The sequence below is a fragment of the Hypanus sabinus genome, chromosome 10 (genome assembly GCF_030144855.1).
Source record: "Hypanus sabinus isolate sHypSab1 chromosome 10, sHypSab1.hap1, whole genome shotgun sequence".
Lineage (NCBI taxonomy): Eukaryota > Metazoa > Chordata > Chondrichthyes > Myliobatiformes > Dasyatidae > Hypanus > Hypanus sabinus.
This window is the reverse complement of record NC_082715.1, coordinates 128,766,710-128,785,275: the sequence shown is the minus strand read 5'-3', so window position 1 is coordinate 128,785,275 and position 18,566 is coordinate 128,766,710. Positions and strand designations below refer to the sequence as shown.

Genomic DNA, 18,566 nt, shown 5'->3' with positions numbered 1-18,566 from the left:
TTTTCTTTCAGTAGGTGGTAGGAACAGGACTAGGTATTTCGCTCCCCTCACCACCACCACCACCACCACCACCACCACCACTTTACTGTCGTTCGATGAGTTCATCTCCAACTAACACTTTTCTAGCTAACAGGTGGGGCAGGGGGATCTGAGTTGGGGCTATATGCAGGCGGTATTGGTAACCACTTTATATCAGTGATAACTCATCACGCCAGGATCACGTGTAGTTATGACAGGGGGTAGCATGGGAAAGGAAAGAGTTCGTTGCTGAATTTACCCCGTCAACAGGTTGATGCAAATTGGAGACAGAGGAGAGGCGAACAGCGGAGAAGAGGACAGGATTACAGTAGGGCATTAAAAAAAAATCTCCGCTACTAACTCCTACTTTGCTCTGCCAGTGCGCCTCAGTTTGCAGAGTGATTAGTGATAGTGCGCTATCAGAAGATGCCACCTTTTGGACGAAGTGTTAAACTGGAGTCTCCATCTGCTCGCTGAGGTCATAGAGCTTTCAAAACGAGGAGCAGGCGAGCTGACTGCGGAGCCTTACTTCACCTACTGCGCTCCTTGTGTTAAACATCAATCGAAGTACCTGCCCTAAGGCAATAAATTCAACATTACGATTTTCATTTTCTTTTGTAATTTATTTTTTTTATTTGAAGTTCATCAAACAAACATTTCCATGAGATGTATTTCAGACATCTGTAAATCTTTAAAGCACGCAGAAGGAGGTGGAAGGATATGTGGAAATGGAGCCGGTTTGCAGTAATCCAGTGACAATGATACGCGGGGCAGAGAGCTGCTGCTTCCATCCTGCAGCCCGATCCCGCTCTGCGGGCAGGCCTTGTGGTCAAGCCATTGAGTTTACTCCCGCGCCCTGACCAAACGGTGTCACTGACACCCCCATTAATCCCACTTCGCTTGCCAACCAACCCCCTGACACATTGCTCCCTTCAAATTCCCAGCCGGGTTCCAGCCTTCCGCAACCCGATGTTCTTCACCACCCCCTCCCTCCCTTCCCCTCGCTCCGTTTCATCCCCCACCAGCAATACAGCAACCCGCTCCAGCACTCGATAGACAGTTGCGGCAGCCAATGGCAGAGGTCCGACTTGCAGCGAATGCCTTAATGGGCGGTGGGCGCCGGCGAAGGGCGGGTCCAATCTGTAACCATTTAAAAGACTGAGGCAGCGACTCTTTCCCGTAGGAAGTGTCTGATTGTCAAGGGAAGGGGAGGCGAGGCAGGACTCCGGCGTGGGGAGGGTTCTGCCGCCCGCGCTGACACAGGGGCCAGGCGGGGTTCAGAGCGCTTGTCGCGGCTGGTCCTGACCCGCGGCTGAGATATGAGCGAGAGTCTGGAGCCAGGAGTTGGGGGTCAGGGGCAGGGGAAAGAGGAGGCGAGGGACGGCGAACCGGCCCGTCAGCCTCTGACAGAGAGCAAGGAGGCGCTGAATGGTGAGGTGGGAGCGAACTCGGAGACCCAGCTGCGTCTGGCAGGGGGAGAGACCACCCATAACCATGATCCCGGCGGTGGGCCTCCTTCTACCCCCGACCCGGGGACGGCGCCCGGACAGGTCGACCCTCCCGAGGGGGGCTGGGGCTGGGTGGTGATGTTGGCTTCCATGTGGTGTAACGGCTCGGTCTTTGGCATCCAGAACTCTTTCGGGCTACTGTATCTGTCCCTGCTGGAAAATTTCGGGGGCACAGAAGACAAACATCTGCAGTTTAAGACAGGTAAGAGACAAGAGCTGCTCGTGTACACTATGCCCCAGCCCGCTGCTGTGCGGCGAGCGTACGTTTCAGACCCAGAATTAGGTTTAGTAACCCGGGCACATGCCGTGAAACTTCGCTGTTCCTGTAATATGGGTTACGCGCTTATACCTGCCGGCCTGTCCGATGTGCTGGTGCCTTTTGGCTGGCTTATGATCGTCCTCCCCGTTAGGGCACTCGTTGCTTGTGGAGTGGATGGGGAGTGTGCCACCTCTCTTAAATCCCCTAAGGTTGCTGTTACGTTCAAAGTTAATGTGCTAAATTCTTGTCCAAGACAATTCTGTTATTTCAGGACCGTTGTTTTCATAATTGAGATAATCAACCAGTGATTTGCATTGCCAGCATTACATTATCGGTGAAAATATTGACATTAGTCCATATATTTCAATATGTTAATAGTTTGGAGCTTCGCAGAAACCGGTAGAGCACATAACTAATCAGTAGGATTGTAGTTTGTATTCTGAGTATTTCAGGTTGGTATAATTGCAGCATCTGAGAAAGAAACCGCTGGGATGGGTTCCCTTGTCACCTGTATTGAACAGAATTGAAGAGGAAGACACTAATTCTTTGAAACGTAACGTGCAAGAAAACAGATTGTGGTGCTGATGAATGATTCAAATGTGTGATCCAGCATTGGCAGTCACACAGTGAACACCGCGGGGCTATTTAATAGGTGTGACTATAGTCATAGAAACATGATTCTCAGTACCTTTGGCCGCCTCATTTGCGCACTCTCTGGTGTCGGCACTGAAGCGAGAATCTGGATCGGAGACGAGCGGTGCAGGAATTCACCGGGTTGGGCGACATCAATGGCAGCAGATGCAGGGGTCCCAAAATAGTGATCATCCCTTTGCCTTGAAAATACAGTAGCTCTGTAGTTTGCTTGTGAGCCTGTGGTATAAATTGCATCATATCCCACATGGTATATGTGTAATTGGGTATCCACCATGATGCCAGTGCTGCCAATTCGGAGTTTGGGTTTGTGGGCAATACTGGTTTAATTTCATGTGTTCAGAATAGTTACTGATACCACTTATCACTGTTTAACAAGTGACGAGCTTTCTGTAGCAGTTTCAAGTTGGAGGTGGTGACTCCAGAATCGGAATCGGGTTTACTATCACCGGCATGGGTCCTGAAGTTTGGTAACCTAACAGTTCAATGCAATACATAATCTAGAAGAGAAAAAATAATAAATTGCAGTATATGTGTATTGAATGGATTATAATTGTACAAAATGGAGAAATAAAAATATATTAAAGTGAGGGAGTGCTCAAGGGTTCAATTTAGGAATCGGATGGCTGAGGAGAGGAAGCTGTTCCTCAGTCGCTGAGTGTGTGCCTTCAGGCTTCTGTATTTCCTACCTGATGGTAACAGTGAGAAAGGGGCATGCCCTGGGTGCCGGAAGTCCTCAATAATGGACACTGCCTTTCTGAGACACTTGCTTAGCCTGCTGACTCCAAGGCTTCTCGATGAAACGCTGGGTGCATTTAGGGACCATGGGGTAAATGGGGAGTCTGGACAGAGGCTGCTTGATGTTGTTGCTGAAAAAGAAGGGAATTCAATTGGCCTTACTTACCCAGGTATTGTAATACCCTCAGCTGGCGCTTGGCAAGCAGCAACCTGTGAGCTGTCGATGCTTTCCCAATCTGAATGGGTCCGCACAAAGGGTTAACGCTTCTGATGAAAGAAGTGCTCTAACAAAGTGTCTGCAGATGCTGTCTGACCTGCTGAGGGCCTTCAGCATTTTCAGACAGACAGGCATACTTTATTGATTTTTTTTTGTATCCCAGGATTTTTTCAGCATCTGTATTTTGATTGTCCCAAGAAGGGACTGCAGTGCTGGTTGCTGTCAAACCCACTATCACAATGGACTTCCAGGCTCTTTAAAAGAGCATCTGGAGAAAATGCCCAGTGCTTTACACACATCACACCAACCTTTGAGTGCTGAATGTCTTTCTGGAATTTTAACAGTGTTGTATGTTTGCAAGTTCTTGCAGTTTGCTGTTCATTCATGGGAATGGAAAAAATTTCCAGGTATCTGAGAGAGTGTCGAATGTTTCAGCATCTCATTTAGATGAGCAGGAGGAGGAGGTTGTGGGTTTGTTAGGATTTTTAAGTACTGGGCGAAGGTCTTAGCTAGGGTGCTGAAGACACTTTTGCACTGTACTGCATTTGCCATGGAGTGGAGAGTGAGTTTGTAAATCTTGAGGGAATGTTGGGAATTGGGAGGGTAAAGTGCCATGGGAGGGGTGTGGGGCAGGTGGCAGAGAAGTAGTGGCAGGGGGTGGTGTGGGTGCAGACACACCCAGCCTTGAGGTGCCAGGCAAGGTGACTTGATTCCAAAGAATTGGTTTATTGATCATTACAGGATGGCTCTGATGCTTCCTGCTCCTTATCTCTCCCTTCCCCTGTCTCCTTTCCACTCTCGGTTTGAAATGGAGTCCCATATCAGAATCACTAACGTGGGTCATGAAATGTTTTTTTTGTAACAGATGTACAGTTGTGATATAATATATAAAATTACTGTAGTACTATGCAGAAGGTTTGGGCACCCTAACTATATATATATATATATATCTATATATGTATATAATATATATATATATGATTTGCACAGTACTGTAGGCTGGTCCATCATGCACAATGCCATTAAGTGAGCACAACTGGTATGTGGCCGTAAGCAAGGCATCAGGGTAATACAGTAACACCCACTATCATGTTGCCAAAATTCCTTGGCTGCCTCCTGTGCCAGTTGCAGACTGTACCGCTTTAACATGGGTGTTGCCTGGATGGGTGTAGTAGCAAGGGCATTGGTGGGAGAAAATGAGGCACCATTAAGTTCAGGGCTGATCCTTCACCTCAACGCTTTCCTGCACCAGCCCCACTTCCTTTGATTCCCTTAATATTAGTGACTTTTCCATGAATATTCTCAGTAACTGAACATCCACTCCCCTCTTGGCTGAAGAATTTCAGTAGTTTATTGTCTTCCGAAATAGTTTCTCATTTGTCCTGAACAGTTGACCCTTTAGTGAAGTTGTGACCCCTGGTTTTTTGCAGTCCCTGTCAGTTCAAAATAACATTTATTATCAGAGTACATGCATGTCACCACATACAACTCTGAGATTCTTTATCTGTGGGCATACTTAGCAAATCTATAGAATAGTGACTGTAAACAGGATTTATAAACTGAAAGCAAACTGTACTAATGCAGATATAAATAACAAGAATGAAATAATATGGCATCTGTTACATAACTACACTCACTTAAGGATTCCTATATTGTTATCTCCTTTTGTTCAAGAGCATGGTGGTTGAGGGGTAGTAACTGTTCTTGAACCTGGTGATGTGAGTCCTGAGGCTCCTGTACCTTCTACCTGATGGCAGCAGCGAGAAGAGAGCATGGCCTGGCTGCTGAGGATCTTTGATGATGGGTCCTGCTTTTCTACGACAATATTCCATGTAGATGTGCTGAATGGTTGGGAGGGTTTTACCCATGATGTAGTTGGCTGAATCTGCTAGGATTTTCCGCCCAAAGGCATTGGTGTTCCTGTACCAGGCCATAATGCAACCAGTCAGCTCACTTTCCACCACACCTCTATGGAAGTTTACAAAAGTTTTTGATGACATGCTGAACCTCCGCAGTCTCCTGAGGAAGTAGAGGTGTTGTCGTGCTTTCTTGGAGATAATATTTATTTAGTCAGGTCCCACTGGATGTGAGGACAAAGGGTGAATTTATGAGAAATTGTGCAAGTTCGTTCTGAGTGGAACTGCTGCCGTAAAACAGCCCACAACTTGTTTGCTGATCATGTCAACTTTGACTAATTCCATCTATGCCCTACCTGCATGGTCACATAACTCCCTTCAACTTGGCCATTGTATCTACTATCATTTCTATATGTGACCCATAGCCATGATGGCAGACTGTTTGTATGGCATGACCGGTCTGAGTTACAGTGCAGTAGAAACTGCAATATTAAATCCATTTATGTTCAAACGTAATAGTAATCCACTCATCGACCTTGCAGCCCGAACCCCGTGTTAGCTCCTGAACATCGTGATCTCCGTGTTTGCTCGTACCGACTCCAAGCTTTACAGTTGGTTTGCTTGCCATCTATGCCTGCTGGTCTCGATTTTCCAGTACTCCCAGAGAAGCATTGCACTGAAATTCTCACCTTTGTTTTCCAGTCCACAGTCCATTTTAGAGCAGCTTCCTAACCCTTTCTGTGCCAATACTAGGTTTGTATTAAAAGAGGGGTTCCATGGAAACCACCCCCCTCCCCCAGATTGGGAACCCCTGATCTATGTTCACACCCTTTCTATCTCTGCTCTGCATTCCAAGTCTGGCTTGTAAGTCATTCTGGAATTTGATCATTTTTGACATTGATTATTTTCATCTGATGGAGACTTTAACTGGAGTTTCTGTTCTAAACTGTAAGCTTCATTTCCCACCCCCCCCCTTTCAAAACCTGCTTCTTTGTCTAGACTAATGGTCCAGTACCCATTCACCTTGTGTAGGTGGGTGTCAGTTTTTGCTTTAAGTCTCACATTCTAGTGTAGAATAGCGTGTTGCCTAGAATAAGAGTTGAATAAGAAGGTGCATTGACTGGTACAGGTAGTGACAACACTCTTTGTCCGTGAGCTGCAAATACACAGGCGATACTCACCTATGTCAACACTGGGAGGGAGGTTCCACATGTGGGCTGTATAGAATCATCGGCAATAGTTATGCTTTGTATGTTAATTGGCACTGTAGTTGGGTGGCGGGATGTTACTGCTCTGCCTGCTGGATGCTTAGGAATTGATCCCTGGAAATGTGTAGTGTTCCTGCAACTGGCCCACAGAAGTGATCTGAGTTGTGAATCTGGTCTCTCCCACAACAGAATTTTTTTTTGATATGGGAACTTGTCGCTTTGGCGATCACTGACCATTTTTACATGAACCGCCGAAGCTGAGTGGGTTGATGAATTTGCCGGGCCCAGTTGGTTAACTAATTTTCAGGACCGGACCGGGCGGGGTTAAGGACTTGTCTTGACGTGGTTGGTTACCGAATGTGGTACGGGCAGCCCCTGTGTTACGAGGAGCAGGGTTTGCATTCCTGAAAACAGTCTGAATAATAATATTCTGCAGTGTGAAGCTGCTTCATCTGTGAGATCCAAGAGATGAGAGTTAGGAAAAAAATACTATTTACTGTTTTCCACATCGATCTGGTGGGAGAAAATTTTGTTAAGTGTATCAGATTTTTGGCTCTTGATTTGTGAATTCCATGAGGACAAATTTCTGTTAACCCAAGTGGCTTCAACAGAAGGGTTGACTGTAATGCACTCTCTGAATCCTTGCAAGCACTTCTAATGCACACACCGGTGTGGAAAGTTGTGTTCAGTCTCTGGATCAGACTTAATTGTCACTTGCCATGTGTAAAACTGTAGGGACCTGCTTCTGATTATTTTGCCTTGAAATCTGGGTTTGAGATAATCAGATTAACTACATATCATCTTTTATAGGTTATGTGTAAATATTTTGGTTATGTCACTGCCATAATTTAACTGTTGTCATCAAAGGTTGTATTACCATCGGTTTTGAGATATCAAAGTTCCTGAAAGGCACTGACATTTAATTGCACGCATGAAGCCTCTATAATTTTAATGTCTCTCTCCGTATTGTGATGATTGTTACTTTAACAATGACGTGAGGTGGGGGGGTGGAATCTAACTTAATTAGATGGGTGTTACTATGTCTAAATCGGCTAGGATCTTTTGCCATTTATAGACTTTTCTGGCATAGATCTCAACTAAAAGGGAAGATGGTAACTTAGTTTGGAACGGTATTGGGGTGTATCTGAGGTTTGGGGGAATGGGTAGGGATGGGGCAGTGATTTCACATCATGGATACGACCTTTGGTTGCACAATGCGCCATGATGGATGACTTTCCAGGGCTGCCTCCATCTGCCAAAATGAAGCTGGGCACAGATTTGGAGGACCAGTATCTCATTCTGCCTTTCCACTCTCCAATATGATGGCATTAACACTGATTTCTCCAAATTCCAATAATCATTTCCCCTCTTTCCTCTGATTCTGCTGTCTCCTGTCCTTTCCCTCCCTGCACTCCCAATCTGCACATCACCTTTGCCTTTGCTCATCAAGTCTGTCTTGTAGACACCGACACCCAGCCCATTGTCATTATTGCCCAGCTATATTCCAAGAACCACCCCTTGCCCAAAGTTGGTGACTAGATGCTGGAGTACCTCCACTATGACTCAAGAATGCAGAGGCTCTACACAATCAAACAAGGGGCTGTGAATGCAGAAGATAAAACACTTGGTTTTTAAGGGATATTTTAGATGCAGACAGGGAGCCTGTTGCCTCTGAATCTAAACCAGTCTTTCCATATTTTTTTTTAACAATATACCTATGTGATGGGAAACAATGCAAAATATCAATGGTTTCTCATGTTTTATTCGTTTAAACATTAGCTTTCTGTGTGTCTCATTACTTCATGACAGCACTTATAAATGTGGGGCCATAAGCAAGAGTTGCTGTGTGGTGAACATTTTAAATTCTTTTACAGTGGGAAAATAAGAACAGTCAAAATACTAACGTCAACTTGAGCTTGGCTGGAATTTGTCAATATGGCCATGTGATTTTTGAGCTAACTGCTCAGATCTGTTGGTCAACTGTGTTGACTCAGTTGTGTTATGTTAAATCCAAGCTTTGCTGTAGAAATCCATGTTTGGGTTGTTTGGAGAAGAGCTAAAGGTACAGGTGTCCTTGGCCTGTATTTATTAATTACAGAGCATGTGAATATCGAATGGAAATGGTAAAATGAGATAACCGCTGCTTTTCAGAATGCATTCTCAATCAATGAGGAAGAAGTCTTTGAATTGAGCATCAGCTGTCTGAACTGGCTGTTGGGTGGTGTGAGAGGAAGTGTATTCTAAGAAGGAAGGTGGATTTGTTGGAAATAACAGGCCAGGTAGACAAAGGGAAGTTACAAACAAGAGAAAATCTGTTAGATGCTGGAAATCAGAGCAAAACACTCAACACACAGCAGGTCAGGTAGCATTTTGTGTGTTTGTCAGAGGAAGTTACTTACTTGAGATTGCTGGACATGTTTCCAAGCTTTGTATCTTCTGCTGGGAGGTGGAGAGGAAAGAATAACTGGGGTAGGAGCAGCCCATGATTATGTAGGCTGCTTTTCCCAAGGCAGAGAGAAGCGTTATTTGTCAGTGGAGGGGAGACTATTTCATAATGGATTAAGCTGCGGCCACAACTCACCACAGTTTCTAGTACTTCATCAAGAGCAATTAAACTCCAGTGAGTAAGAGGCCCAAGCTGCTTTATCATTCCTTGTAAGGCAGTCCCTTTATTGCAGAAATTGGCCCCCTGAACCTTCTCTGAACTGACTCCAGTTCCATAGATCCTTGGATAAGGAGATCAACGTGAGTTCCACACGTGCTCTCACTAACACAAGTTGAGCAGTTGCACTAAGCTCTCAGCCCTCCAACTAGATGATTCCTGCGCAACATCAGCAGCCTTCCCTGTTCTAGTACTACAACAAGAAAATGACCTTGACCCCTTACTCCCTTGGGTGACATTCCTAGCTTGCTATTCTTATCACTGTGCTGATTTTGCTTGAGCATTAGGCCTTGGATTGCTTTATTTCTAATTCTGCCTATCTGAGGGTTACAGGAAGTGAAGTTAGTTTTACCTTGTAGCGCACTGTGAAATCAGCTTTAGGTGGCTGGATTAACATATGGCAGACTGACTGAACTGTCCTTGTACTTTACAAGACTTCAGTGTTTCTTGTTAGTGGAATAGAATTGGAGCAATCATGTCGGTCATGTATGAAGAGCTGTGTTGGTTTTTAGCCAGTAGATCTTGGCGGGTTTTCACTGATGATGATGAGCCAGTGTTGCAATATTGAAGTTCAAGGAAAATTAATTATCAAAGTACAAATGACATCCCGAGATTTGTTTTCTTGTGGGCATACTCATTAAATCCAAGAAACCATAACAGAATCAGCAAAAGCTCACACCCAACAAGACAGAGATATACCCAATGTGCAAAAGACAACGAATTGTGCAAATTCAAAAGAAGAAGAAAATAAGCAAGCAGTGAATGTTGAGATCACGAGAAGAAGAATCCTTGAAAGTGAGTCCATAGCTTGAGGGAACAGGTCAGTGATTGGATGAGTGACGTTATTCCCACTGGTTCAAGAGCCTGATGGTTGAAGGTTAATAACTGTTCCTGACCCCAGTGCTGTGAGTTCTGGGACTCCTGTACCTCCTTCCTGAAGACAGCAGTGAGAGAAGAGTGTGGTCTGGATGGTGAGGGCCCTTGATGGTGATGCACCATCAATAACTCTGAGGCGTGGGTTAAGGTAGGCTTTTATTGGCTGGAAGAAAGCACAAGCAGCAAGTGACCATCATACAACATCCTGGAGACTGAGGAAGGGTCTGTGGCTCCAATCGCCTTTATACCGGGGTCTGTGGGAGGAGCCACAGGCACAGTCAGTGGGGGGGGGGGGGGGGCGTGTCCAGACAGGTATACGTAGTTCATCACAGATGGGTACTGCTTCCCTGCACAGCATTTCATTTCGATGTGCTCAATTCTCAATAATAATAATAATATTAATAAGAAGAATTCAGAATAATTCACATGGCTTTGCATTGCCTTTCCATAGTTTGTTTGATAGTTGATGGTGATTGGGGTTATGCTAGATTCTCTTTTGTCGTATATTTCACATATTGGGTCAAATGAAGCCGTAAACATGTTCTGTGCTCCTAACTCTGCATTCATTGGTACATGCAAGGAGATGAGCATTCTTCATTGTTGCACACGTTGTTTCCTAGGCACTGAGGAATTTACATTTTGCATGATGCCCCTTTTGAGGTTATATTGTTTAGAAATTGCGATTCGCTGCTTCATCTTTATCTCAATTCTGTTTTGTTAATTAGTTATCAAATCAGTGTTTAAAAATTGATCCCTTTCTGATTGAGATGAATTGTGTATTGGTTGATGAAATTTAATTTAATAGATTAATGCAGTGAACGTTGGTTTAAATTAATACTAATTACCATAGCAAACATCAAAGTACCCATCTGTACTAATCTACAATTATTTGGTGGTCTCTGTGCTTTGTTTTAATTTGCAGACATTGTATTTGTCATGAACAGGAAATGCCAAAGTGCTAGAAATGTTTAACAGGCTAGAGAGAAAAGTAGTGTGTTTTCAGTCAATGACCTTTTATCAAGTTTAGAAAAAGTCAGGTAAAAATCATCTGTTTTAAACAATGTAAAGGAAAGGTTTATGTTACCAAGAGAATGCTTGGTTTTATCATTAAATTTACATAGTTAAGCAAAGAATTTTTCTAACACTTTGTTAATATATAATTAGTGTGTTTTGCCTTTCATGGAAAACTTGCATTTCTATTTGCCCCCATTCAGTCTTGTATTGTGATTTAAGTTGTAGGTTATCATTGTTACCTTAAATTATCATGTCAGTAACTGCAAATTAGAAACAAGAGAAAATCTGCAGATGCTGGAAATTCAAGCAACACACAAAATGCTGGAGGAACTCTGGGGGAGGGGGTGTGGGGTGATGTACAGTATAGTCGACCTTTTGGGCCGAGACCCTTCAGCAGGACCAGAGAAAAGATGAGTAGATTTAAAAGGGAGTGAGAGAGAAAGCTTCCCACCGTCTGGGTAGCTGCCCCCACATTCCTGGAAAATGCAACCATTAAATTCAATTTGTATTAATCAAAAGTGGTCAAGAGATGCTATGATTGATGACTAGTAGTTTTCACGTGAAACAGTTCTCGAAGTACTTTACATACAATGAAGTAGTTATATAGCAGAGGGAAATGCATCTTCAGCCTCCTCTTCCCCAGCATGTCCATACCAACCATCTGTACTAGTCCCATTTATCTGAAGCTATTTTGCAGCCAGCTCTGCCTTCATAATTCAAGTGCCAAGATACTTAATTTTGGTGGCACCTGCATCCACGAACAGTACCTAAATTCTTCCCTGAATCTTCAAAATGCTGACTGGTGATTGACATGTCTACCATGGGGTTGGGGAGGGGGGAAGAGGTGAAGTTTCTCACTATCCACCCTAACCACGTCCCTCAAATTTAGTACACCATGCTCAGGTCTTCCATTTTAAAGACTCTGCACTGACTTAGGAAGTGCAGCAAGCTCCCGCAAGCAGCGAGGCGATTTACCAGATAACCTGGAGGGTAGTGCACCCACAGCCTCCTGACCTGAAGTAAGATTGCACCAATGTCCATGGGAGCTGAGGCCGCAGAATTCTCACCGTTTGTGCCAGCATGTTGGGTTGCGTTCGGCTGGAGCCCGGATACTGACCAGGGTCCGACAGCCCCTGAACGTGTCAGCTTTACTTTCCTCTAGAGGAGTCGGCCAGTCCAGTATTTTGCCTAGTCAGGATAATTCACTTCGTAATGCTGTATGTCTCCTCTGAATCCTCATTGACACTGCAACTGCTGCCACATTGTGGTTGTGGAAAATTTGGCTTTCTCACAGATCGGCAGTTCCCCTGGGCCACTTTATGCTTGAGCAGGTTTTTGATTTGGATTGACTTTTTCCTCTCGAAGTTAATTCTGACCTAACCCTCTGAGTCGCAGAGTCCCCGAGAATCAGACTGCAGCAATGACTTTTTTTTTGAGATCTCTGCTTTCTAAGCTCAGATTTGGCTTCACATTGGCACGCAACCTTTCATTTTGATAGTGCTTCGGTGTTGGATTGGTCACACAGCTGTGAGCCTCAAAGCACTCACCCCCAACAACCAGGCTACAAGTATCATGTTGAAAAATAAACCTGAAGCGGTTTTCTGCAATAAACGTGCAGTCACATCCTTGGGGCTATTGGGTATAGATTGGGACTTGTGTCAGGGTTTAGCACAGGGGTTTCCAGATCCCTTGCTTAATGGTATGTTGGTCCATGGCAAAAAAAAAGATTAGGAACCCCTGGTTTAGCAGCTGTTCAAAGTCTGGCTATAAAAGAACAACTCCTGATATTCACTAGAGGAGAAATTTCACTTGACGCTCACCAATTCTTCTGTCCTGATTTGGTGTCCCAACTTTGAGATATTGGCATTGGAGCCAAACAGATGTATCAGGAGGAAGAACTTGGAAAGCAGGACTGTGGGACTGCTGTGGAAGGGGGTGAGAGAGTTCAACATGGTAAAGTTTTGGCAGAGGAATTGTAACCGTGTTGGAGCTTTGAATAGAATTTATTGGCTGCAACTCGATGAGATTATTACAGACCAGCACAAGCCCTGTGGTCCACAATATTGTGCTGACCTTTTAACCTACTTTAAGTAGTCAATCTAACCTCCCCATCTACATAACCCCATTTCCTACCAAATGCATTAAGTATACACAACAGTTCACATCTCTGTGCGACAGAAAAACGCACATCATGGTACAGTAGTCATACATTATTGCATGTTGTGTATTCTGTATGTTACTAGTAAAATCTGCACACTGCTAAGTGTGTTTTTAAATGTTGCTGCTCTGACAAGAATTTCCCACTCAGGATCTATAAAGTACTTATTATTTTTTCCTATCAGCCATGCACCTACCCAAGAGTTTCTTCAATGTCCCTAATGTATCTGCCTCTACCACCGCCCCTGGCAGTGCATTCCATGTACCCATGACTCTCTGTAAAATTGTAACAGCAAATAAATGAGCACTTGGGCACACTGACCATCATGCACCAATTTACAATAACTCTGTTTTATTCTCCCCGCCTGGAGCCCACCAGCCACCCACACTCAAGGGGTAATTTACACTGGCCGCTTAACCTATCAGCATCACTTCTTGGGGATACAGAAAGAAATGGGATATTTTGGTAAGGTACTTGTGCTGTCACAGGGAAAACTCCACACAAATAGCACCAGCGATGGTAATTGAACTCGGCTCACTGGAGCCGTGCGGTAGAAGCTCCACTGGCTATGTCACAGAGCTGCCTCCCTTTTCACTGGCCAGTTTCACGAAAACACTTTTTTTTGTGGTTAAACGTAATTTGGACATACATTGAGACTATGAAGCTGAGGATTGCAGACAAGGTCTTAGCTACTCATTTGAAGTAGATTCCATTTTGCAATGGAAAACTGCTGTCAGAGTCAAACAGGTCGTCTCATTGTCCAAGGGGAAGTTCCTTCTAAAAATGGTGTCAGCTGGAATCTTGACAATATTGGGGTGGTTATTTCCAGCCTCCTTTTTCACACCCCCCACATTAGCCTTGCACAGCCTGAGCGAGAACCCAGAATCAGAAGAACTGCCACGTCATTGAGAGAGAACTGAATAAACTCTCCACTCGGGAAATGGTGCAGAAAAGCTGATCAATGAATGCTCGCCGAAGATCCATTCTGCAAAAGCCCATCTCCTGAAAGCCACTGCTACCTTAAGTTCAGTGCTTTGCTGAGGGCACATCCCAGTAATGGAACCTACAGTGAAACATACATACAGAACATACATACAGGGTGTTCCCTGCAGCACCTGCTAGGGACCATTGAAGGCAAGAACCTTTACACTTGGATTTTTAAGCAGTAATATGTTCTGCATTTGCAGCTTTTAGACTTCGAAGTGAACTTACCTGCTGCAGCAATTTGCTAAGCTTGTTAAAAACCTCAATGATAAGAAATCAGCTATGAGAACTCTCTCAGCTTTTGTATCTACCACACGCTGATCTAATCTATGGAAGCAAAGGTCAGTTGACCCATCATAACCGCTAATTCCCTATATAAATAGTTATTTTCCTCTGTGAGCTTCTGATAATTGATTTCATGTTTTTGCAGCTCCTACAAAATTAGAGTTCAAAGGAACTTGCTAATTGAACTTTTATTAGTTTATTGCTTGCAATTCCATCTAGATACAAATCTGCTTTCTCTGCATTTCAGTCTGGATCCCAGCCTTGCTGATTATGACGTGGAGTGCAATGTCAGAATAATAAAGATAAAATAATGCTGTCGATGCTCAGTTGGTGGGGCAGCTTTTTCTACTGAGTAAGAAACACAGTTAACTTATCAGGTTAACAGCTATCAGAGCTGGAAAAGTGAGAAGAAATCTCTGCCGGGTGGGTGTTGCAAGTTCCGATGATGTGTCATTGACCCGAGATATTAAACCTGTTTCTGAGGCTTCATAGCTGCTTCCCTGAATATTTCTAACAACCTCCAGTATTGTAGAAAATTGTGCTTTAAAGATAACTAAATTGCACGAGGCTTCAAAATAAACCTGTCTCGTGAGATGTTAATCCTTTCATTCTAAGTAAGTTGTAAGCTGCCGATGTACCGAACTGCTCCACAGAAAGGCCTACAGCCCAGTCTGTCACAAGCAGAGCTTCCCCACCATTGAGCAGCACAAAGCCTATATCCATCATGAAGGAAGCCAAGTGTCCAGACCATGCTCTCTCCTGGCTGCTACAGTTAGGTAGAAGGTACAGGAGCCATGGGTCCCACACCACCAGGTTCCGAAACCGGTATTGCCCTTCAAACATCACGCTCCTGAACCAGGTTAGATAACTTCACACTAACTCCGAACATTTCCACAGCCTATAGACTCGCCTTCTAGGACTCGACAGTTCTCAGCATAATTTATTTGTGATTTGCGCAGCTTGGCTTCTTTTGCTTGTCGGTTGTTTGTCAATCTTTACGTCTAGCTTTTCATAAATTCTATTGTATTTGTCTGTTCCTGCAAGAAAATACATTTCAAGGTAGTATATAATGACATATATGATACGCACTTCGATAACAAAACGACTTTGACAAGAGACCTTTATCCTGGGTAACCAGCAAAAGCTCAAGTTAATACGTGTTATCTAACCCGTCCGCTATGGATTTGCTGATCTTTTAATTGTAACTTTTATTACAGTAGCTGTTGGAACCACTTACCCTCATGAGATAATGCTGGATTAGCTAAAAGCAAATTACATGTGTCTAGTGGTAAACTGCCATCGGGCTTCGCTGGAGTACTGTCAACCAACATGTATTGGTTGAATGGCTGTGTGTGTAGATACAGGAGTAGAGACAGTGAATAGGTCATGTACTCATTGCCACGAAACTTGTTTAACAGCTAGAAGCCTTTCTGTTATGTATTTGTGGATAAATCACACACCCTGCTGGTGCTTAATTGGAAGCCTCCCTCAAAATGTAATCCATCACATATTTGATAACACTCTTGTCTTGGAGTGCTGTGATTTCAGTTCACACTCTCTGACAACTTGAGTGCAGCATTCTGATCCAATGCCAAGTTAGTGTGGCACTATTAGAAAATCGTCACTAAAAATGCCATCTCCCCTCTTAAAAGGATGGAGTGGACTAGTTGCTATCTTACACAATTTTGATTGGAACAGACTGTCTCTGTGCCTTGTAGCTAATGAATGACACAGCGCTAAATTGAAGTGGACTGGACTGTTCCTAGGCTGTTTCAAGGACACTGGTTTGATGTTTAATATTCAGTAGTTCCATTTAGTTTCAGAGATGCGTATACAAACTGAAATTCTTGTTGAATAAACTCTTCCCAGGCTTCAAGCTGGGTACAGGTATCAATTATAACTGACATTTCGATGACAAACTCTGTCATCTTCAGGGATGACACCTGGGCATAGGCAGAGTTTGTCATCGAAACGTCAGTTATAAATGATACATCTACCCGCTTGAAGCCCGAGAAGAGTTTATTTGTCATATTCACCTTCTTGAAAGTCTTGTTCTTCGCAGGAAAACCGAGGGCACTAAGTGACAGTAACAACCTTAGAACCCCAAAGGCCCCCTAATCTCCCCCCTCCCCTTCACACACAAGCAGCACCAAATCAATGAGCCTCTCCCTCCCTCACTTCAGCAAACAGCATCAGCACCCTCCACCCACCAAGCAAAGCCCCAATAAGACCACGATCTGCAGTATGACAGAAACTAATCGTTCATCTGACCATTGGACATACTACAGGCTCTCTCTCCCAAATAAAGGGGAAAAAGAGGTCACTCCCCTGCCTCAGCCCCCCCCCCCCCACCCAGTTCACCGACTCGAGATTTGGCAACAAACTTATCCCAACAATGGGGGGGTGGGGTGGGGAGAGCGCACGAGCGATCTGCTGAGTACAGAGCCCCTGACAGCCTACCTGATGTGGGTGAAAATGGAACGACGCTTCATTCGGGGGCTCTGGCAGAGAGGCGGCTCATACACAGGGTGACAAAGCCTCGGAACTCTGAAGGCACACTTGTCTTCCAGGCCGTGTCCTTGGGATACCGAAAAGCAGCCTGTCACGAGCTCCCAGGAGGGGTCCCAGCACCGCAGGGTCTGTCGGAGACCCTGACCTGGGTGTAACTTCAGGTCAGGGTTTCCGACAGACCCGCATCCACCTTGCAAAGGAAAATAGACGGACACTAAAGATAGAAATTAAGCTGCTTCCGCAGATGAGCTTAAAAGAGTTGCTGTTAAGCACCGTTGTAGCTCTGACTTGTATTCTGTGTGTAATTTACTCCCTCTTTGCCATTTATGTGATTTGTTATTTTTTGGCGCCTTGGGTTTTTTGACGCTTTGAACGGGTTCCATGGTGTTTCTTTGTCTCGTGGCTGTCTGCGGGAAGACAAATCTCAGGGTTGTATACTGCACGCATTGATGATAAATGTATGTTGAATCAATAAAGGCACCATAGAACTATTTTAAAAGGTGGCATTAATTAATATTTTATTTATCACTATACTGTACTGTCAGCATTCATTTTTGGTTGTGGGATCTTGCACTTTGAATTGTCCCCTATGATACTCGGATTGAGTGAGTGAGGTCTCCATCAGTCATTGTCGACCATGGGCGTTGTGTCCTAGCCGTCCAGATACGCAAGCCTGGGCAGTCCAATATGGAGAGCAAGCAGTTGCCTATGTAGCAAGCTCCCCCTCTCCACGCATATGATAAACCAGAACGGCAGAGACCGACACAGTTGTTACTAGCAGCGTCATGGGAGTTGCCAGTCAGTGTTGAACTCGAGGTAGGACTGCCCTCGGGACTCCAGGTCTGGATTTGGGAGAAATCCTGAAGCCTTCCCAGTGAGTGGGTTTCGGCGCAAGGCAGCAGAGGTTTGAGTTCAGAGTTTTCCTTCTCCTGGGTGAACCACCAACCGCAGCAGATTGGTTTTAAAGCAACAGTAACCCACCTTTGCTCCTCCTGTCTTTAGAAACAGTTCGCTGGGCTAGTAGTGGGCCAGGAGCTGGCCTTGGCTGTCAGAGACTATGAGGCACATGTCATTGGGAGCATTTAATAAGGAGCTGAGAGCTCATTCCTGTTACCATCCCCGGCTCTAACAACCTTAAGGAGCCAATTACTCTAGTGACAATGGTTCGGGTGGAGATGGGGTGGGGAGGAAAGATTTATTCACAGTAAGTGGTTTAGGAAGGTAGGAGGGTGATGGTTTCTTTTGTGGTTGGTGTTGGGAAAAGATGGCTTAGTTATTTCCTCCTTTCAATGTTTCATTGCCCTGATCCCTTGAAGAGGAAAATGTTTTCAATCCGATTCCATAGAAGTTCCAGCCTGTCAACGTTGACAAGCGTATTAGCTGTCAGGGCATCAGAGTAGGATGTGGCGCGCCTGGCCTTTTCTCCTCCAGATTCTGCTCCTTCCCATCAACAGCTCAGTGGTCCCGCAGAGCCCGGAAGACCCATGTTCTGCCTTGGCTGAAATCCGCCTCCGTGCACACAGCCGGGAACCGAGACCCGGTACTGCGGCTTATTCTCACCCGCTCGCTGGTGAGCTCAAACATCGTGTCCTGAGAAGGAGAACCGCAAGCTCGTCTCTGC

General features: G+C 44.7%; 1 protein-coding gene across 1 annotated transcript in view; it reads left to right on the top strand.

The window, feature by feature from the left end:
* Nucleotides 1-1,212: 1,212 nt before the first annotated feature.
* Nucleotides 1,213-18,566, top strand: part of slc16a10 (solute carrier family 16 member 10) — a 77,991-nt gene continuing 60,637 nt past the window's right edge. Inside the window, exon 1 of the mRNA XM_059982933.1 lies at nt 1,213-1,728. Coding sequence (XP_059838916.1) covers nt 1,338-1,728 — 391 coding nt within the window. The 5' untranslated portion in view covers nt 1,213-1,337. The remainder of the gene's footprint in view (nt 1,729-18,566) is intronic.